Raw genomic sequence first — 23,942 nt, forward strand, 5'->3', positions numbered from 1 at the left:
CTCCAATTCCAGTGAAAACATTCAAATTGTTCATTTTTTAAGTATCCGTCAACATTGTAAATCATTATGTCTGGAGGCGTGTTACATGTAAGCTGTTTCCTTGCTCTTGGACCTTGTCTGTGTGTATGTTAAATGATAGCCACTGATCCCACTCAAGAAGAACATGTTGCACAAGAGGGGAGATTTCCAGTAATCATCATAAGAGTGAAAAACATAATATATCAGAAACAAACAAACAAGGTCAAATGACCTGTACACTCTATACAGATTAAATATGTACCTTTACAAATCTATATATTTGCTTCTTTTTTGAAGTAAAAATTATATTGCACAATAGATCCCTTTCCCTTTACTTAATAGATCATTTTTCAACTACTAAACTGAAATGGAAACTTACGACTCAACCCTATACTCTCGATGTCACAGCCAGAAGCCATGGTTTGCTTCATGCCTCCTGCTTCAACTTGGACTGGCGGTGACAAACAGATCAAAGGATGGAAGGTGTACCGCACCATACTATTCTACCTGGTTACATTGCATTCTCTATAGACAAACACAGGACATCTGATACCCCACGAGTCCACTCCTGGAGGTCCCCTGGCCAATGACCTCACAACCCATCTCAGCTCTTTGTTCTAACAGTTAGGGAGAGGAAACATCTGAGTGTCTAAAATGTCACAGCTCTCTCTCTCTCTGTGTGTGTGTGTGTGGGGGGGGGGGGGGCGTGCGTGCGTGTGCATAAGCATCCTTTTCTTGGCACTGTCTGCAACTGAATGTAGTCGGATCTCTAGACAGCCGAGGTAAAGCTCCAGGCGTCAGAAAACGCTGAACACATGAGCACATCAGCGAAGAGACATATTATTATTATTAATGGCGGTCCGTGCCCGGGCCCTCAACACCCCTTGACAAAGAGAGGAAAGCTTGGACATGCACGGACGCATGCCAGACACAGCCGTGCTCACGGGCTGGCTTCATTAGGAAGGTGACAAGAGATTAATGAGACTCCTTTTACAAGTGCTGGAGCATCCTTGGTCTTGGTACGGGAAACTAACGCAAATTACGCAACACATCTGGCAATGTGTAGCCTACTTTCTTGTCTCTCTACTACTCTTGTCCTTGCATGAAATCTTCATCGGTTTCACCACTGAGATTCAAAGCATTTCTCTGCAACATCAGGTCTCAGTAGATTTCCACTGTTCCCCCACAGCTGGTTCACCGGGCTGTGATATAGGCTAGGCTACGAGAGATCCCATCAAAACGTATTTTCTCTCAATACTTTGTTGATTGCAGATTATCCCCATTGAATGGATTTGTATAATTACGATGTTCTGTCAAGCTTGGTTTGGTTTGTCCTAGCATTCATATACAGTGTGTACCTGCATTGCGCTATGGGCATGAATGTGCGCCTTTGTGTCACCCGGCTGTAGGCCTATATGGACAATTTCATCATTGTACGAACTATATGACCCATATACATGGGCCCCTATTCTGTAGCGCCGGACTATACTGTAAGTCCCTCACTCCTATTCAAACCTTAATTGAGTGCCCATCCCAAATTGAGTCCTCCCATCGTCGTCCTCAAGCGTCCCATTCTCTGCTGACTGAACTCTAACCTCATCTAGAACGCATGCGGCCGAGTTATAACCGCTGTTTTGTCTGGAGGATAGTGTTTTCTATTGATCTAGTGTTTTGTAATGATTTATATCTCCTTTTTTTTAAAAACTTGGTTTGATTTTCTCAAAACTCAAGGGCCATAAACCAGATACTTTATTCATATCTCTTTCCTCTGTGACGCAGTCTGCAGATTTGATATTATTTTCTTGATCAACACTGCCCTCTGCAGGAACTGCAGACAGAAACACATGTATTCAACAACCCACTCAGACACACTGTACTCAATAATATGGCTGATTATTGATGAGCTGAAACTTGGCATTGTGATGTTTTCCACTGGCTCTTGTTGGTACTACATGTGCAGCAGTGCTGCAGACTGACAGCCCTTCCACCCGTACTGTATTGAAGAGGTGTGGGTGTCCAACTACACCTGTACCCTGCAGCAATCTGGGGGGGGAGAAAATTCCCTCATGGGATTTAACCAAGCCAGGCCCACCCAAGAACATTCACAGGTGTGTGTTGTGTGGGAGCATGTGTCTGTGTGTGTGTGTTTTTGTCTGTATGTATTGTATGTGAGTGTGTGTGTGTGTGTGTGTGTGTGTGTGGGTGTGTGTGTGTTTGTGTGTGCGTGTGTGCATCCATGTGTGTGGTCTGGCACTGAAATAGTTATCAGAGGTGATCTCCCGAGTCATTTTTCTTTTTTGTGTTCAATTGAAAATGTTTCATTATTCTGTCCTCATATCTGTCTCGCTCTCTCTCGCTTCTGCCCTGACCTGTGGTAGCAGCTTCCTCTTCCTCTCTGTCATCCTCTCTCTCTCTCTCTCTCTCCCTCCCTCTCTCATCCTTTCCTTCTCTCTCTCTCTCTCTCTCTCTCTCTCTCTCTCTCTCTAGTGGAGTGGTGGTCTCATGCTCTCTGTGATGGGATTACAGTTAAACTCATCTAATCTCTTCTGTTTCCTCGTTCGATCTGGGCCCATCTGCTGAGAGAGAGAGAGAGGTGGTGTTTAGAGTGGTACTCTGGAGATCTTCCTTGTGCTAATCTCCCTCATTACCGCAGGCTGGGTCTCACAGACCTGACATCCTCACACTATCACCAAACAACCCACTTGAAATAACTCAATAACTCACAAACTTACAAAAATCTGTACTCACTTTAAAACTCCCATGGACCTCATTTAGATTATTCAAACAGTATGCAGCTTGATCTGAATAATTTGACTGCTGTAGATTCTGTTGTTTCAAAAGTAAAAGAAAGAAGAAAAAACCCTGATCGTTGCCACGAATAATCTGTTCCCGTCACAGCTGAGCTCCTCACACGCAGCCAAACAGTATCCCTGTGTGCCTGCCCTGTGTGCCTGGTTCACAGGCCCCAGTGTTTGTACACGGCCCTGTTTTCCCAGGAGACGGTGAATCCTGTCTAAATCTTAACATTGTCAGGTTCTCATTCACCCTGGTGGTGGTCCAGAGCGGGTGAAGGGGGGATTCCATCTTTCCCAGATCATCCCCTGATCCGCCCGATTCCTCCTCGCCTCCCAGATAAGCCTGCCTTTTGTCCTGGTCGGCACGCCGCCCGTGTGTGCGCCTGGGCTGGGCGAGTGATACTCTGGTCCCAGGGCTGTGGAGCTGCAGGTTCCCAGAGAAGGTCCCTGTGAAAGGGATGTCTCAGACATTGTAATTTACTCACATCCAGATGACTTTTGTTGCAGTAGGCTACGGACCACCTGGGGGCTTTTGTCCAAGCGTTTACAGTACACTATATTGACACTGTGTGTCTTGACAGTAGATGCGAAGATAAACACTTTTTTTCTGACAGGAAATAGTGTCAGGAAAGCCCTTTAAGGCAGAGAGAGAGAGAGAGAGACAGAGATTTACACAGAGACAGAAACCCCACTGAGCCTCTTCTCGCAGGCATTCTTTCTGTGCTGCAGGTTCATATGTAGATCATATGTACTTATGGGCTGAGACCTGCTTGGCAGTCTTTTGATCTGTGGGTTGTGAGGGATCCCCTTCTTTGATGACTGGGCGACTAAGTGTCCGATGGAGGTCAGCGACATGCAGAAGGCGATGGAGAAGGCTGAGGGTCGCTCAGAGGTGATGACCCACAACCCGTTTTCACGGTACATTGAGAATCACTCAACAATGGAGGTGTGGGAATGGAGAACAAAACACCTATGGCTGATCTTTGATCCTGGTTCAAAATACATGCTCACACACATGCACACATACGCACACACGCGCACACACACGCACACACACACACGCACACATGCACTCACACACACACACACACACACACACACACACACACACACACACACACACACACACACACACACACACAAACACACACACACACACACACACACACACACACAAATCACTGTGAACGGGCCAATACTCTAAAGAGTCAAAATGGCAATTGAGAATGGGAGACACACGTCACAACCATTCAGACTTGGAGCAATGTAAACAAACGTTGAATATGAAGGATTCCTACTGTCAGTCAGGTGAAAGGAAATCTCTTTCATTTCAAAGAGTGTAAACACCTGGGGTTTCTGAGACTAATTTGTTGAACATAGTTACAGTTGTCAAGGTGAAAGCCGCCCCGATTTGATGCGTCTCTCTTCCCCATTGTTGACGTTGGATGAGTTTGATTCCTCTCCCTCTGGCGTATTATGGCTAGACGAGGCCGATTGTCAATAACTGTCACCCAGGAGGAAGACACAGCCCGTCTGCCTTTGCCTGCTGTGTAATTAGCGCTAAAACAAATGCTTGTGTTGAAGCGCTCAGACCGACAACTTTGCCAAGTACACACATAGCATTGCATGCCGCAAAGATAACAGCTATGGGTGGCATTGAACATAATTGCATTTTTTCCAACTGATAAAAGTATGCAAATAACTCACAGAGCACAAAGAGGCTATTAACACCTAATTAAAAACGTGAACATATGCCATAGACGTCTGCTGTTCTGTGTTTGTGCAGGCAGCTTAAAAGTGTTTCTGAAAAGCACCTGCTTCCCTCAGGCTCTGCTGTAACTAAGCTCTCCAGGTGAACCCAACGCTTACAATCCAGACGGGTACAAGATATATGTGAATATTAAGGCATCTAATATTATTCAGCCCCCCCCCCCACTGAGGAAACAATAGCACCATTGTGTGATTCATTGTGTTTTCCTCTTCTGTGGTTTTACCAACAGAATAGTCTAGCAGTGATATACAGTCTTGATAAGTGGCTTCCCTCTAGATCTCTCTGAATGATAGCAGTTGTACCAGACAGAGCACATACTCTGATTGTTATCATCTATGAATAAATCAGTGGTCAAACAAACATACAGTATGACAATGGCTGAAGGTATGTGAGGGAACCTGACCCAGACCTGAACCTGACCTTGGGCCAGTTCCACATATGGGCTAGTCTCGCGATACCAGACTATCGAGCAGCATTTAGAAACTGACTCGTGAGTCTACACATGGGCTAACAATAGAACATTAAGCAAAACAGATTCCCATGACATAAATGATTGCATGTAATCCAGATCATCTTGTGGACTTCTATTGTCTCACTCGTGACATGTCATGGTAATCAGGCAATCATCAAGAAGAATCAACGTAGACTTTAGGGATCACAGGGATTCCCTCTTGAGAGTGGCAATATAATAATTAGACCATCACCCGTAACCCAGCAGGGGAACAGAGCCCTGGTTGTTTAAGAACAACACCACAAGGTATTCTAACCCCCTCACACGCACATCATCAAATCCCGACCGAGCACAGCAAATCTAGGGATGGGAGAGCGATTACCATGATGCCACAACCTCAGCGACTAATTTACTCAAAGAAAACCACTGAGAAGTACACATGTATGGGCTAATTAAAAACAATGGTTCCATTTAGATTCCATTCTATTTAGCTCTCTGGAAAGTAAAGCGTTAGGGGTTCCCGGGGATTTGGGGTTGGCGTTATTTGATTTGACAGAGTAAATCAATTAGGCTACTGGAGAATGTTGGGCGTAGCTCTTGATAGAATCCTTTATCCACCACGTCTCTTTATCTGTCCGTCTCCGGGTCTGCCGCCCGGCCCTCCTGGGTCCTAGGACGACTCTAAATGCTGCTGGTCCCTGTGAATTACTCACACCTGAAGAGCCTGTTTGCTCAAGCCCCGTTTGAGCCTGTCAACAGGCACAGGAAACTCTCAACCTCTTCTCCCCCCAAACACACGGCTGATTTATGGGCCTGGCGGTGAAGGCAGGTTATTTCCATTACAGCTGGGTGTCTATAAGTGGGATCCGATTTGATAGTAGAAAAAAGAGAGCAAATAGCTGTACCCCCTCACCATTTGAGCCTACACAACGCAGAGCAATCGCATCTGGGAATTTGTTTAAGTAAATCATCACACTTTTTTTGTGCATCTGGAGGAAGCCCATCCTGTATTCAGTGGCGTATACTGTACAATATCATTCCAAAGTTCATTTGGAAATATTTCCCAGAGCTTTGATCTCTCTTTATCTGACACATCTGAGCTGATCTGGACATTTGTGTTCTAATTTACCCTCCTTCACCCGCGTGCTTGGGAGCGACGGCGAGCAGGAACCGCACTGGAGACGGCAGGCTCCTCCGCTGAAGTGGCGTGTCTGTCAGTGTGGCAAGGCGGCTTTGTTTGAGGCGCCCCCCAGGCTCTTTGAATTCAGCCTCATGTTGTTTTTGAACCGGCGGCTTCCACGTTGCATCACTTCCCCTCCCAGACAGACAGACTAAAAGTGTCACTCAGGCGTCATTATCTCCCCACGACTGACAAAGGGAAATTCTCAGATTGTTTTAAAATATCTTGCCACTGCAGTATATATTCTTTTGTTAAAAGCCTCATAACTCTTTTATGTAGAATCCGAGTCTTTCCATTTTAAATGGTGAAATTTTACAAAAATTACAGGCTATAACTTTTGATAAAAACTCTAAATCTACTGGTTATCATTAAATGACCAGTGATATCAGTTAAATCAATGGCAAGTGCAGTGTTGATGGAAAAGAGAAAGCATTTTTTTTTTAAACTTCAATTCTTATTGGGAAGTGTAAAGTAAATTGACAGATGTTTGGCTAGCATTTGTTTGGCATGTTTGGCTCAGCCCAGTATGCTCAGTACTGTAACAGCAGTGCTATTGAAAAGGACATGCATCAAACCTTGTGCTGCCACAAGCCTTTGACCACAATCCACAGTGAATCAGAGCAGTCATTAATAAGAATGTGTTTTTATAAACCGGTGAAGTGAGATAGGCTATCTTCGGAATCTGGGCATTGACAGACATGGAGAGTCAGGCTCTAAGAAGCAGCCCTGTATTGCTGTGAAATACTGCGCACGATGATGCCAATCTAAGTTATATTTTGTTTGCTTTTTATGCTTTATTAAATAGACATATTAGTTCTTCTAGTTGATGAGGATGTGTCAGACAGGCTGATTGGAACTGAGTGGTGGGGCTGTTCCCTCCAAGGCCAGCCCAACCCAACCCAGCCTAGTCTAGCTCAGCCCAGCCTATACCCCAGTCTATAGCCCAACCCAATCCAGCCTAGTCTAGCTCAGCCCAGCCTATACCCCAGTCTATAGCCCAGCCCAACCCAGCCTAGTCTAGCTCATCCCAACCCAGCCTAGTCTAGCTCAGCCCAACCCAGCCTAGTCTAGCTCAGCCCAACCCAGCCTAGTCTAGCTCAGCCCAGCCCAGCCTAGTCTAGCTCAGCCCAGCCCAGCCCAACCTATAGCCCAACCCAACCCAGCCTAGTGTAGCCCAGCCCAGCCCAGCCCAGCCTATAGCCCAGCCCAACCCAGGCTAGTCTAGCCCATCCCATCCCAGCCCAGCCCAGCCCAGCCCAGCCCAGCCCAGCCCAGCCCAGCCCAGCCCGGCCCGGCCCGGCCCGGCCCGGCCTAGTCTAGCTCAGCCCAGCCCAGCCCAGCCCAGCCCAGCCCAGCCCAGCCCAGCTCAGCCCAGCCCAGCCCAGCCCAGCCTATAGCCCAGCCCAACCCAGCCTAGTCCAGCTTAGCCCAGCCTATAGCCCAGTCCAGCCTACCCCACCTGGCAGAGGCAGGCCTAGCAGGGCTGAGGGAGGGAGGGAGGGAGGGAGGGAGGGAGAGAGGGAGGAAGGGAGGGAGGGAGGGAGGGAGGGAGAGAGAGAGGAAGGGAGGGAAGGAGGGAGGAAGGGAGGGAGAGAGAGAGAGAGAGAGAGAGGGAGGGAGCCATGTGGGTGTTCTGTAGTGTCTGGGTTGGTCCAGGCTGGTGCTGTGTGGTGCAGGGTGCTCTGTTGTGTAACCTAACGCTGTGGTTGGATTCTTTTTCCACATGAGCTGTCAACCAGCTTTATGGCACAGCAGAGAGGGCAGAGGAGAAAGATAATTAATACAATTAATTGTCAGGATGACAGGTTTTTACAACAACACAATGTTAAATCATATACGGGGTAACTTCTTATTAATATCAAGAGACACATACTGTATGAAGGAATGATAATAAATGCCAATCACTTGTGGATCTCGTGCCTTACAATGGTAATTAAACAATTCGTAGAAATTACGTTTTAACAATGTATTCAGTGATAGCTAGGATATTTTTATGGACTCATGTATTATCTTCTTGATCAACATCCACACACACACACACACACACACACACACACACACACACACACACACACAACAAAGATGGTGGTGGAAGTACTCTACAGCATGCGGTGTGTGAGGGGAGGAGGACAGGGGCGTAATTTAAAGCTGCATTAGGACCTTTTATACTGATGCCATATTGTCAGCATGGCCTGTAAAACCTCCCCTCCACTCCATTCTCACTCTGTCATTCCTCTCCCCATTCCTTTTTATGTGTTCTAATTCCAGGGCTGGCTGAGTCTTGCCTGGATTTGGAGAGTGCTTGGTTTCAAAGGGTAATTGACACCTTACCTGTAATTTCATGGTTTCACTCCACCTACCTTTGATGTCTGAGACTCGGTTGGGTTTGGACGTGAGGAGAAGAGCCAGTGTTCTGGTGTTGGTGTTCGAGTCTGTGTGCTTCTCCACATGAATGGCGGTGTCACGGGACGGGGCTCATTAAAAGGGGTTTCCATGGGCCGATGAAAACCTTTACTGTGGTAACTAACAGGTATATGGGTTTTCGACTTTAAATATGAGGCAGAACTGAGTCATGGGTAGGAATGGTGGCTCCTACCATTGACAAAGTTCATTATAGTAATCCATGGTTGTTATCAACCTCCACGTTGGCTGTGACTGACTGACTTCTGTAAATAGGCTATCCTGTAGACAGTATCCTCTTCCTGTAGCCATAATACCAACAAAAAGCACCATGGTATTATGGCTACTTTGACTTATCGATGGGCGAAGAGAAAAATCTCCTATCTGCATAATTGGGTATCCTTAAAAAAATAGCATTCTGCAAGAAAACAACATGTTTTTTTTAGTTTCTCAAAAAAGTGAAATTTTCAGATAGGAGGTTTTCCTTTTTGGCCATCGATATACTTTACCATTCATCCTAATTTCTAAAATCAAAGTTTCTAATTTCTAAAATCAAATTTGATATATTGAATCAAATGTGAGTGAATGTAGATGTCGATTCACTTGTTACTGTACCTTTCAATATCAGATATATAATTCACTGCGGGCAACGTGGACCTTTGTAATCAACTTAATGAAGGTACAGTGTGTGTGTAGAACCCCGACCTCTGTGCTGCGCAGCTGAGAGATCAGCCATAGGATGGAAAAGCCCTTCCTGGACACGCAGGGAAGCTAAGTGATGAGGAGGGAGTGACAGGAAAATTGCATTTGTGCAACCATGAATCATTACAAACATCTCTTTAAAAGGCCCTTCACTGTAATTATCTCCTCTGCGACGCTCTATTATGGGGTACTTTATTACGTTATATTACTCGAGCTTGCCTTGGCAGATGCAGACCTCACACTGATTCACAAAGCTTGGCAGGTGACTGTGTGTGACTATATGCTTTCTGTTGGCAAAGAGGGAAAAAAAAGGTCAAAAACAAGAAATCTCGTTTTGAAATGAATGTTTCAGTCGGAACAAATTGAGGAAGGAACCAGTGGACCTGTGTGAGGAGGCAAAGAGTGGATCACAGGAGAGTGGATCTGTACAGTGCGTGTGTGTGTGTATGTTTGTGGTGTGGGGTGTGTGTGTGGGGGGGGGGGGGGGGGAGTGGTGTTGGATGGAACACGGAGGAAAAACAAGAATGGGTGAAAACATATTGGTCGTCCCAAGTCCAGCCCCTCGCCCCCCTGCTGTGATCTGGCCGGGGTCCCGCCTCGCCAGGCCCCGGGTCCCGGGTTGGGCAGCGCTCCAGCTTTCTGTCCACATTACCCGCTAGCGCTCCACGGAAGGACAGCTCAGTGGTGGTGGTGGGGGGGGTCGGCAGAGGAGATCTCACCCCCTCCGTCTCCTCCAGCCTCCCACCCTCCTCCATGCCGGCCTTGCTCAGAGCTGACGGAGCGTCGCGGATGGCCCTGGATTGCACCTGGGCCGGGGTGGGGGTGGGGGGGCGTCCCCCCATGCGCTGGACTAGAGAGCGCAGTGTGGATTATACCTCCGGATCTCGGTCACTTTGCAGTTCCAGAAAACATACCCACACAAGGGCGTTAACCGCCTTTATCGCGTATCCTGGGCCCGGTTCAGAGTGGCGGGATGGGTTTCAAGGACTCGGGGTGGCTTTGCCCGGGGGGCCGCCAGCGTTTGTCCTGGCAGGGGTCTCGGGGGACAGGGGAGTGGGCTCGATGTTTATCGCACAACAACCGAGCAGCGTGTTTTTTTATGCGCTGTGTACACTGTAAACAACGCAGTGTTGCAATCCATGTTCCCATCGCACCACTCTGCTCCTCGCTCGCTCACTGCCTCTCTCCTTCACCTCGCCCCTCTCTCTCTCTCTCTCTCTCTCTCTCTCTCTCTCTCTCTGTGTCTGTCTCTGTGTCCCCCCCCCCCTCTCTCTCTCTCTCTCTCTGTCTCTGTGCCCCCCCCCCCTCTCTCTCTCTCTCTCTCTCTCTCTCTGTGTCTGTCTCTGTGCCCCCCCTCTCTCTCTCTCTCTCTCTGTGTCTGTCTCTGTGCCCCCCCCCTCTCTCTCTCTCTCTCTCTCTCTCTCTGTGTCTGTCTCTGTGCCCCCCTCTCTCTCTCTCTCTCTCTCTCTCTCTCTCTCTCTCCCTCTCTCTCTCTCTCTCTGTCTCTGTGCCCCCCCCCCCCTCTCTCTCTCCACTGTCAGCCGTTTGCCAGCGTTTCCATCCCCTCCAGATGTCCAGAGCCGGGGTCTGTCTAGCTCAATCAGCCATCATGACCAGTAGTTGACCAGTGGTTCGGGGGTTACCCTTGAGTGTGCACTGATCCCAGAGTAATGCGGGTGAGTGTACTCTAATGCCCAGTGATGGGGAACCCCCATCGCAACCTCTCACCCCCCCCCACCACCCCCGCCCGCCCCCCCCTTTTCGTCCGAAGGAGTTCTTATGGAAGCTAGCTGTCAGGAGCCATGCTCGCTCACACTGCCCCCCCACCCCCTACCCCGACCCCCACCCCTACCTCGCCATGGAGTCTGAATCCACCCTCTGGTTGAACCTGGTACCCGGGACCCTGAGCTCCACGGCGGTTGGATTAAAGAGAACGGAGGTGCCCTGGATCTGGGGCTGGGGGTGAGGGTCCCCGGACCGGGGCTGGGCTTTAATGAGTCTCTCTCTCTCTCTCTCTCTCTCTCTCTCTCTCTCTCTCTCTGTCTGTCTCTTTATGGCGGATGTTGTGTCTCAAATGGGCCACACGGAGGGATATGGATTCTGTGAGGGAGAGGGTAGAGGGGCACGGACGAAACACAGATAGTTTGATAAAATAGATTATGCGACAAAAATTGCAGTGGATGTCATTAACTCTACACGGACCAACACACACAAGGCATTTCAAATTCTGGTCCACTTGAGCTAAAATCCAGACAGATATGAAGTGTGAAGGGTAAAGCATTCAGATGGGAAGACAGAGAGAGAGAGAGAGGGAGGAAGTGAGACAGCAAAGGATGATAGAGAGAAGAAAGGCTGGGAGATGGGTGTTATTTAGTGGAAGGTGAGTGAGGAGGCAGACATCCCCTTGGCTCTTATCCTGGGGCCCCCGACCGCAGACGCCCCTCCCAGGACCCCCCACCCGATGCACCTGTTCACCAGCCCTGTCCTAACCTGCCCTCCTGCTCCACCGCTCTCCTCCAGCATTCCTGTCACAATGGAGCTCACACACACACACGCACACACACACACACACCCACACACATATGCACACACTCATGCGTGTGCACATCCACACACACACACACACATGCCTCCACACACATGTATGCGCACGCACACACACACACGTATGTGCGTGCGCACACACACACACACACACACACACACACACACACACACAGAATCTTATTGGTGTATTAATAATGTAATTTTGGATTGTTAGTTAAGTGGCTAGTTAAGTTTATTACTGACTACATATCAGTCCTGAACTAAAGAGACATCCAGGATCCCCTCCAGACTCTGTGATAGATTGACGTGGGGCGTTGGGCGTGTAAGCCTGTAATATTCCCATCATGAAATATGGTGCTGTCTCTGTGGCTGCCAAGGCCCTTGTGCAGGTATTACAGCCCCAGACAGACTGCTCCAGAGGCCTAATCTAACCCCCCTGATTTAATGCTCAGAGGTGTCGGGACTTGCACACTGGAGGCAACATGGGAGCCGATCCCTCCCAATCCCAGCATGCATTGTTATGCACCCCCCCACCTCTCCTCCACCCCGCTGTATTCTTTCAAACGTGCGCTCTTTGGAGTCCGTCTCTATTCTGTCCTCCTGTTTGTTTGCTGTTTTGGAAAACTTCAGCGAGATGTCCGAGAACAGGTGCCCCTCTGTTTTGAAAGCACAAAGTCATATTTAGCCAAAGCGAAATAATTGAGCGAAGGTGTTACAGTTTGTTATGTTATTCTTAGGGGTGGTGGGATTGAGTTCACCTCTCCCTGATTTCCTCCTCTCGCCCCGGCCCCTGCGGTGGCGGTGGGACGGGGGTCCGGCACAATGGCGCGCCTGTGCAGTCCCAGCCGCAGCACAATGACCTGTCCATGCTGATTAGCGCCAGGCGGCGGTGGACCCTGCTCAGGCCAGGGCTAAATAGCTTATTACGCAGCACAAGTGACAGTGTGATCTGGAGGGTTGCCAAGAGCAGCGGGCCCAATTATAGGAGAAAAGAGGAGGAGGGAGGGGAGGAGGGTTCCTGGGGGGGGGTTCAGTGTGGCGCATTCCTCAAAGTTTCTGTCTAATTTACCCACTCCAGGTTCAGCACCCGAGCCCAATACCTTTCCAGCTCTAATATCCTCCACCAACATGGTACTGTACACTTAAAAAACACACACTCATACATGCACGCACACACATGCACACACACACAGACACACACACACACGCATGCACGCACACGCACGCACGCACGCACGCTTCCCAAAGTACCCATATCATAAGCTATACTCTCTTGCTGTGCCGAGCACTGAGTGTTTTGAAAAGAAGCCGTCTTTAATTAATCTGCCATCTGTAATTAATTAGATCTGCTAAATCAAATTATGATGTACAGCTTTTTTTTTTAAACATACACAGTCTCTCTTTGAATGAACAGTGCCGCGCTCATCCATCAACGTTATCTTCAAGTGCATGGACTTTGCTGTTTCTTCCTCCAGGGAACTTCATCAGAGGGATCATGTTAATTACTTGGTTTCTATCTTGAGCTAAAACCTCAAACAGGCTATGAAGACCCTGTCCCAGGAACACCTGCTGTAGATCAGCAGTCACAATCACAGGTAGAGAGGGCTAGTTTACTTATTATTAATTTGCTTCCCTATTAGTTGCCGCCAAGACGACCACTTGTCAGCATAGAGTGGTCAAACTCAAGTACTGTAGCCTACACTGTCAGCATATTGCACATGTAAAAAGTATATAAAGAATACATTGCAGTCGATAAAGGTCAGCTCCAGACTAGTGCTTTGAGATTTAACACTGTACGGCCTCATATATTATGTAAATACATATCATGGTGTGTGTAACCACATAGGCTACTGTAGCCTGATAAAACCCTGGTAGTCTCATCTCGAACTGAGTTCCTGCGTGGGATCCAGAGTGAGTCAGTTCAATGTTGCAGCTTTTGCTAAGACTAACAGAAGGGGTTAATGTAATCCATTTCATTGGAGGGGGGCTTTAATAACTGGTCTCTCCCTGCATCTCCATTGGCCCGCGGAGTTTCCATTGTGCGACCGGTGCAGGTGTGGGACATGCTTTGTTGATCATAATCCCCCAGCAGCGAGAGCCTTTGAGCGTGTTTGACGTACCCCACCGACAGGCCCCTGCTCCTCGGCCGACGCGCAGCCACCAGTCCCATGGGATCTGACAAGCGGAAAAATAATGAATAACACCTCAACCCAGAGCTGACCTGGCTCCAATTCACCGACTCCACATGAGGGGTAAACGAACCACTTAATTGAGCCTCGCAGGATCAAAAATACTGAAGATCCCTCTCCAGACCCAACAAAGATCAAGATGTGTTCTCTTCTCAACTCCTTTCAACTTGTTTCTTTTGTAAAGAATTGATTCCTGTATTTTTGCCCAACTTACTCCATTACTTTATACATAATGGATACAAGAACAATGACTTACAATTCACAACTATACACAGTCACAATACATACGGTACCGCATTCATAGATTTACATTCTGATATAGAGATGGGTGACAAAGGAAAACCCAATATAAAGTCTCTTAGGTCTTGGGCCTCCGCCAGCCACCAGAACAGCTTTGATGTGCCTTGCCATAGATTCTACACATTTCTGGAACTTCACTGGAGGGATGGAACACCATTCCTCCGAAAGATATTCCCTCATTTGGTGTTTTGATGATGATGGTGGAGAGCGCTGTCTAACACGTCAATCCAGAATCTCCCATAGGTTTTTCAATTGGGTTGAGATCTGGTGACTGCGAATGCCACATAGGACTCACATCATTTTCATACTCATCAAACCATTCAGTGACCCCTCGTGCCCTGTGGAAGAGACCACTCCTATCGGGAGAGAAATGTTTCATTGTACGGTAAAGGTGATCACTCAGGAGAACTTTGTATTGATTTGCAGTGACCCTTCCCTCTAAAGGGACAAATGGACCCAAACCACGCCAGTAAAATGCCCCCCACAGCATGACTGTGGGGGGCATTCCCAGTCACATGAGGGAGGGTTGCTCTTCTGTTTTTCCTTATAGCCTACATATCCCACTATGCATCGCAGTAATCGAATGTGCTGATGTTTTTCTCATAGATCTAAATGCAAATGTCACTTTACTCACTGTTCAAATTGAAACACTAGCCTGTGACTGAAGCTTCTGCCATCTGTTCCCCAGTAATGAGCCCTCTTCCCTTACAGTATAAGACTAAGTGAAAGATCTAGGCTTAGTCTAAGACTAAGTGAAAGATCTGGGCTTAGTCTAAGACTAAGTGAAAGATCTAGGCTTAGTCTAAGACTAAGTGAAATATCTAGGCTTAGTCTAAGACTAAGTGAAAGATATGGGCTTAGTCTAAGACTAAGTGAAAGATCTAGGCTTAGTCTAAGACTAAGTGAAAGATCTAGGCTTAGTCTAAGACTAAGTGAAAGATCTAGGCTTAGTCTAAGACTAAGTGAAAGATCTGGGCTTAGTCTAAGACTAAGTGAAAGATCTAGGCTTAGTCTAAGACTAAGTGAAAGATCTGGGCTTAGTCTAAGACTAAGCCTTGATATTTTCCTCTTGCCATCTTCATCCAAAATTGAAGTCAGCTGGGCCTGCTCAGCATGTTTAGCCATGGAGAATGATACAATGTTAACTGCTTAATTGTATCATGCAGTACGCCTGTATGGAAGCATCTGCATTTGTTATGTTTCTCCACTCATTTGTTCAGGTTTTTCTTTGAATTTGTCAATACAAATACATTTGTATTTCATTACTTGTAATATATTATCTACTCACATGTTATACATTTTCTCACATTATGCAAGTCTAGTGAACTAAAATGCAATTTACTTGTCATAAATGATAATGATCTTTTACACAAACCCGTAGGGAATAGACTGTCAATTCAATCAAATCAAGCCACAGACCCCAAAACACTGTGTCCTTTTTCATGTGAAAGGTGTTGGGCATGCCAGCTCCCCACTCATAAAATAATAGAGTAAGACTATTCTTTATTAAGGGTTGAGATGTTTTGACTTTAATAACATCTTTCTTCCTTTCTTTGTTTTTTTCTTTCTAATTCAAATCCATCTCTCTCTCTCTCTCTCTCTCTCTCTCTAACTCTCTAAACATGTGAGGTCTTGTCTCATGGCAGTGTGAAACAGTGAGGACCAGAGAGAGAACATCCAGGCATCACACACTGTATTGTACTGTACTATAGAAGCCTTCTTTTTGGAGTTCCCCTTGCACAATATAATCTTTGTATCTCTATTCTGTGACAGCAATCCATTGCAAGTTACGGCAGAAGTACCTACAATTGTTCCTGTTTCTATACCTTTAACTCTGACATTCTTCATTGATTACATTGCTATGGATGTTTGATATGGAACATTTAAAGTTTTAATGTTTTAATGTTTTCTTTTATGTAGTTTATTTATTTATTTATTATTTTTACATATAACAACACTACCGGGTTTTAATTCAAAATCCTGTAGTGTATTGTTATTATGTAAAAAAAAAAAAAAACAAAAGAAAACAAAAAAAAACACTGGCATGTGTCTGTGGTCTGAAATATATAGATCACAGACATATGCCAATATGGGACAGAACACCACTCCAGAACCGCTCTCACAGATAGAGATCATTAAAGGATGCTCCTCATTAGGCTTTAATCATCCCAACGTTCAAACAGGGTGCAGAATGAGGCGCCCGTGTTCCGGTGGGAGAGGAGGACTGGCAGGGTAGGGTGATTCCTAAAGAGACAGGGTCAGCCTGGTCGCCGCCATGGATCCACTCCAATTGGGAAATTCAATTAGATGCACTGAACTTGGGTAGGGTGCATGAAACCAATGTACCCTAGAGTCGGTCTGAGAGATGAAAACTGAACCACGGATGATGCCTATACTGCATCTACTCCATTTTAATCCTTGGGATGACCTACAGTATACTGCCAGAATGGGGTCAGTAGATTGTGGTGTGAGCCCCAATACAAAGGCCAGTGTGACAAAGTAGTTCCAGAGTTCCTGCCCGATGGTAAACAAGCAGGAAATAAACATTAATTAGTTCTATTAATACATCCATGAACGAAACATACTAATTGATTCCTTTTCTGATTAATGGATTCTGGTGTTTGTGCAAGTTAGCATACAATGGTTATAACCTGACACGCCAGATGGTTTGCTTCGCATAACCATCTCGGAACTCTTCGTTGGAAACTGTTTGGAAAAGGGCAGGCACTTTCAAAAATACTTGGCAGGTGATTGGATGAACCATCTGAACGAAATCTGAAAAGGTCCATCATGCATCACTTCAACGTATCACTTCAACCGCTCCTCGCTGTCATAAAGCTGCCCACCGCAGATAATTCCCAGAATCAACACTGATTGGCAAGATCGTTTTCCGATCGGGCTCAAAAGGTCTTCTATGGAGAGTATCCACACTGATTTCCGCGCAACAATGTGAGCTTGCGACTTCAGGATGGTCTCACGAGGCTAGTGAGTTTATGGAGTACACCATAACTGAGTGATAATGCTTAAGGGTCAAACAAGTTCAATGGATATTGAGGTGAAACAAAAACATTTTTTAATCAATTTTGCCACCTCAAAATAGAACACAGAATCAAAATCAATTTTGAGCTGTTGGATCATATTACAATTCAATATTGTCCCAATTTTTTCTTTTCTCAATTTCTATGTACTCTATAAAGCCTTTGGTAAGAAGTAGAGGGCTGGTGTGTACAGTAGTGACAGGGATGTGTTTTGTGCAAAACAACACAGCAAAGTTGGAGAAGGGAAAGTGTCTTAGCTCAAGGTAATAACGGCCCTGATTATATACAGAAAACAGCTTCCATCGGTTTTCCTAATCCACAACTTGGGTGGCACACATACATTTTGCAAGGGAATTTCTACAGTAGGTGCATCTTTTCTGAAGATGGCCAGTTTGGCTTCCCCAGGATTTGGGGCACTCAATTCTAAAGAGGACAACAATAGAGAGACATAAACCCTGTGATTCTGTGGGGTATTCCTCTCCCCTTCAGACAGGCCCAAATTGATATGAGGATGGCTTGAGGGACTGAGTACAATGGTACTATTGTTTCACTGTTTTGTAACAATACAGCTCCACAAATGTGTTGTCTTTGCAAGAAACTTGACCCTTTCTACCAAAGTCTCTCTAATTCTCATTTCCAGTGAAGGCTACCTTAGATTCTCCCATGTGTGTTACTAGTACAGTTAAAAATGTTTGAGAATATTTTCTATGACATTTAAATTCAATTGTCAAATGACACGTGTGTACGAGGGTTCCTCGTTCCTAAGCTGAAGACATCTCTAATGTCCAGAAACTTCCATCAATGTCCTCCACAATAAACACAAGGTGAGGGTGGGCAGGCGGGCTTGAGGGGTTTGACGATAGACGCAGTAATGTGAGGACTGTTCTGTAGGAGAGCACCAGCCTCCCTGGTCAGCGGAGACCCGACCAGAGGGTGACTTTGAGTCTGAGAGATTAAGCAATGGGAACGCTTGTGTGGCCCTGGCAGTAAATCACAGTCACAATCAGAATCAGATTTTGGAGGAGGAATAAGCTCCCACTGACACTGATATGGAAGAAAACCAATACAAATATGGATGAACAGTATAGATGTTGAGATTCCCAGGAGACAGACAATGCACCTGAGTTTGAATTGGCCTGGGATCTGATACTGTGTATACAGTATGCATCATAGAAGACAAATCACATATTTGATGTCAGTTGTCATACTGTATGGTACAATGAGCATTTAGTATATTTATGTTATTCTTTCGGCTGGGATATTTTCTTTCATTTGTTCACAGCAAGGGAATGTGGTACAGTAAGATTAAAGAGGCTGTAGCTAAGATACATATTTTAACATGTACATTTCATGAAATATGTATTTTTTTTATCAATCATTGTATGTACAATTACTGTAAAATGTACGTCGTAATGTACGTACTGTACATGGATTTCTAAATGAAGTGTCTCTCCAAATACAATAGGACCACATGAAGTTTATTGATGATCACAGAGAAATGTGATGCTGTAATGTATAAGGAAAAACAATAAATTGATAGATATATGTAAGACAAGGCATACAATGATTGTCACATTGAAACCTGGGAGGACCTGTGATTGTCTTCATAGGGTGAACATTATATGAACATTGATGACAATATCTTTGTTGACCATTTTTGTACTGTTGACCAGTGATACAGTACTTCTGTTCAACTATATTCAGGTGAATAAAATGAGGAAAGGGCCAGTTAGCATAAATAGCATAAATAGTTACAAACTAATGTTTACAATTTACAAAAAATACACAAAGCATTTGCAAATGCATTTACACACATGGCCTCAATGGTTTCAGTCAATATGTTCTTGAAGCAAAAATAAAGCCAAACCACCCATTAAGTGCAAAGGATCAAGTTGACAAAAATTGAATAAAGCTCTCTATCAGTAGTACTGCTCTTTCCCATTTGATTCAGATATTTGTTGCACAACTCTAAAGCAGATTTTCTCAACAAATTCATTTCATGATGAATTTCAAAATTGAATTAATATTTTCATAAGCAATTAATCCTCTGGATTGGTAATATAATCTATTGCAATTAGTTGGTAATCTATTCCACAGTCCTCTCTGCACCAACTGTATTGTTTTATAGCATGTAATATGTAGCTCCAGTGCTAAAAATGCTAGTCAAAAATAATTTCTGTAGTTCAGAAACATTTTGTAGTTATTTTGTCATTTTACCAGATAGTTGTCAGGAAGAATAGATGGATTTCAATGAAACTGGACAAAGCTTGTATTGTAATAGCAAGCAAGGCAAGTCAAAACTGTAACTTATGAATAACTAGAACTGTATAGGTGAGGTCCACTCTGATATTGGCAAGGTAAAAAGATCTCCTGTGGTTCTAAAGTCTGTGCCTAAAGGTGTCATTAGAGCCCTGTCTGTCTGTCTGTCTGTCTGTCTGTCTGTCTGTCTGTCTGTCTGTCTGTCTGTCTGTCCTGTGGGGGCCATATTTATTATGCAGGCTGGGTGGAGGACATCTGGTCGTGAAATTCAGCCCTATACATCGGTCCCCTCTCTGGGATATATCAAACTGTTGACGCTGAAGCTGTTATAGAAATGGCTGTTGAACTGTCCGGTCTGCCCCCCGCCAAACGTGTTGTAGTACACTCCTCGGTTGAAATGCAAGCTGTCTGCGTGCTCCGAGACCCCGCTCTCCTGGCTGGGGTTGGAGTGGTAGGGACTGAGGGCAGTAATGTTCCGGTTTGACAGCTCGTTCACCAGCCCCAGGGAGCCCTGTCTGCTCGAGGGGCCGTGGCCTGAGCTCAGAGTCGACATGCTGCTGAAAAAGTTGTTGAAACAAGGTGCAGACGCCATTCCAGGTGGCGACGATGAGCTCCTGTGGCTCTCGCTGACCACCTCCATCTCTGGAGACGAGGGCCCAATCAGCTGAGGACTGTCTGATGGCTTCATGTTCGCCATCGGCCGGCCATCTTCCACCTTATTAGAGCCAGATGCTGTCCCATTGCTCGAGTCTGACCGCCGTTTCCTTTTTCTCCGGAAGTTTCCGTTGTCAAACATCTTTTCACAATTGGGGTCCAAAGTCCAGTAGTTTCCTTTGCCTTGAGACACAGAATACACAATGTTTGTACACCTGAATATGTGCATCTCAGAAAATACACATAGGGTAGAAAACTAAAGCAAGGTAGTGCTTTAGTTTTCTGTACAAATAATGAAATAATGTTTTAGATGTACACAATATGAAACGAATAGTTTCCTGTTAATGCAAAATTGGACACTTCCAGATAACATAGAGAATAAAGGAACTTCAGAGATTTACTCCATAGCCTAGGAATTTAAGAGATTTAGCCTAGGCTCCGTTATGCATAGCATATGAACTTTAGAGATCTAGCCTACTCCATAACCTATGAACCTTCAACCTAAGTCTGCATATTTGTTTGTGACACTAGTAATACCTGGAGTGGCCTATCCTGAATAGATTGTGTGCAATTTGTCTGTCTTGCCTTTCAAATTTAAGAGAACAGAGAGCATCTGACAATGTGGACATAATATCCACCTTTCATTCTTACATTCAGGGCTCTATCAACAAACTTTACAAAATGTATTTGCCAATAACATTTAACATTTTGTCATGGTTAGACTGTGCCCATTGGCATTACAGCAAGAATATCACATAGGCCTACCTGGATCATCCTCGTCCCTGGGTACCTTCTTGAAGCAGTCGTTCAATGAGAGGTTATGCCGGATGGAGTTCTGCCAACCAGCCTTGCTCTTCTTATAAAACGGAAAATTATCAGCGACGTACTGATAGATTTGACTGAGGGTCAGCTTTTTTTCATGAGCATTTTGGATAGCCATAGCGATTAGAGCGGAGTATGAATAAGGTGGACGCACCAGTTTCAGCAACTCCTCTTGACTTGCTATCGACAGCCATCCCAAATCTGGTCCCGCAAACCCAGGTGAATTACTGAGGAACTGCCGCTGGGACCCGTAAGAAGGTGGGATAAAAGATGCAGCGTTGTTCCCATGCAGGTAGGACGCGGAGGAGTTCACACCGGGCCCATTTAACCATAGATAGGGGTTAGGAGACGATGTGTAATCCCCGAGGCCGTACCCAGCAGGTCTTTGCGCGCCTTGAAGACTCTGCTGGTGGTACATGCTGAAGTTATCGCAGTAGACAGCCATCTCCGGCGCCTCCTGTGCGCTCTTGGGTTGGAGAGAGCCGACAGTTGGGGAGCTATGGTGAGCTTGCGGATCAATGGAGTTCATAATCCCCACGGGAGACGTCCTCTTGGTTTTACGCGTGCAATGGCAGCAACAAGTGCCAGGAAACAAAGTTGAAGTTTTAATTTTAAGTCCAAGGCTGACACATCCAGGCAGTTGATTTCTAACAGCCAATGGACACACACTAACTATGAGAAGGTGTGGCCATAACCTCATTCAGAACTCAGATGCCGAGATGAGTAGGCCTAAACTTTCCTCCCTATGTGTGGGTCCACAACCAGACAAAAACATATTGTTGAATGATAGGCTACCATACTAGGATATCAGCAGCAGCCTAACCATTTTATTGTTTTATATACATTGATGAATTAGCCTACATTAACGCATATTGTTGATAGGTGAACTACATGTTGTCTTTTAAAAGACTATACATACTTATAAGCTACTTTAGCATAAGGCCGAATTGAAATAACATTTGACAACAATTCAGCAACAGCCTAGTAATGCTAATCATGATAACTTATAATCATAATAAGCTTAGTTTAATAATAATACACACATATATTACTACTAGGCGTACTACTACTACTACTACTACTACTACTACTACTACTACTACTACTACTACTACTACTACTAATAATAATAATAATAATAATAGACAGGCATTTGTATAGCCGTGGGTGTCTTTATTTCTATGTCCTGTCTCTGTAATGCATGTACTTTTATCAGTTGCTCTCCGTGTGTTTTCAATTCTGTGAAGCACTTTGTGACTCACATTGTGTCTGAGAGGTACGAAATAAACTTTACTTACTTACTACTATTACAACTAGGCTAGTACTAGGCTACTACTACTAATACTACTACTACTAATAATAATAATAATAATTATAATAATAATAATAGGCTAATAATAATAATAATAATACGACTGCTACTATTACAACTACTACAATAGGACCTATTACTATTACAACTAGCCCTAGTAGGCCTATTTCTACTGTTGCTACTACTACTACTACTACTACTACTAGTAGTAGTAGTAGTAATAATGATGATAATAATAATAATAATAATAATAATAATAATCATACCTATCGTTTTTTGAGAACGTAAATGTATTTGTTATAGGCCTAGCCTAATTTTTGGTTACAAACGTGACTGAGTCCTTTTTTACTTCCCTTACGTGTTTTTTCTTCAATTCTTTCTTTTGCACAAAGATTAACACATGAATACAGAATGTGTTACCTAGTGTGCCTAAAATGAAAATAATTAAATAAAACATTTTGTTGAACAATAATTGCGATCACATCCCTACTTGTATGGAATTGGGTGTGAAAAAGATCACTTGTCCAAACAAGATTCAAGATCCTTTCATTCGCCATGTAGGCTACATGGTTCACACATACTAGACATTTGAATAGGGTAATGGCATACGCTGATGGAGACGACATAGGACAGGGTGGAGGACAGTGCAAAGACATGACAGTGAAAATGCAATACAAAAACAGTGCAAATACACAATACAGTGCAAATACACAATACAGTAGGCTATAGCAATAAAAAGAAAAGCACACTGCAAATCACTCAATATATACAGAATACAGTGTGGTGAGTGTGCGTGCAGAGTGTGGTGCGATAGAGAGATGTTTAATATATATGAGGATGGCCATGTGCTTAATCTCTCCATGGGGGAAATAATTGATTTGAATAGATACAGGTACTGAGATAGTTTTAATATTTATTTGAAATACCTCATGGTCTTCCCATTCAGTAAACGGCAGGGGATAAAAGTCGTATCCGATTTGACAATGTGCTAGCCTCCTAGAACTTATGCAATCTGCGATCACTGCTGACATAGGCCTACTGTATAGCTATATCCCATTTTATCTTCATCTGATAAAGATCGAGTGCCACATTATTCTCTTCCTTAGGCCAACACGTTTCAAAAATAGGAATCTATTTATATATTACACTAAAGTTTAATATAGGCCTACGTTTAAAACATCTCCAAACATGTTTGATAAGGCGTCATTAATTGCAACAGAAGAAAACAATGTACAAGCACAACCTTGCAATTCAGATCGTGTCCCCCAGACTGTTGGATAGATGTATCTGAGCGACAGTGTTCTATGCCGTTTGTTGCGCCATACCGCCACCTAAAGGCCGTCTCTTGATCATGACATAATTACGACCGTGACTGCCACAGTGCATAAGATCAACCACAAGATGGTAGCAATACTCTACGAATTATTTTTCTACCTACGAATCCTGCAGTGCGTTTAAGAGCCTCAAGATGAAGCCAAATACATTTGCCATACAGGCAATAGAT

At 44.9% G+C, this 23,942-nt stretch overlaps 1 protein-coding gene across 1 annotated transcript; it reads right to left on the reverse strand.

Moving 5' to 3' along the window:
* Positions 1 to 19,924: 19,924 nt before the first annotated feature.
* Positions 19,925 to 21,655, reverse strand: foxi2 (forkhead box I2; the record flags this gene model as incomplete). Its single annotated transcript, XM_084438756.1, has 2 exons — positions 19,925 to 20,487; positions 21,070 to 21,655. The coding sequence occupies 2 exons, from the start codon at positions 21,653 to 21,655 to the stop codon at positions 19,925 to 19,927; spliced, it is 1,149 nt and encodes a 382-aa protein (XP_084294882.1).
* Positions 21,656 to 23,942: the final 2,287 nt, after the last annotated feature.

The sequence above is a fragment of the Borostomias antarcticus genome, assembly GCF_949987555.1.
Source record: "Borostomias antarcticus genome assembly, chromosome: 5".
Lineage (NCBI taxonomy): Eukaryota > Metazoa > Chordata > Actinopteri > Stomiiformes > Stomiidae > Borostomias > Borostomias antarcticus.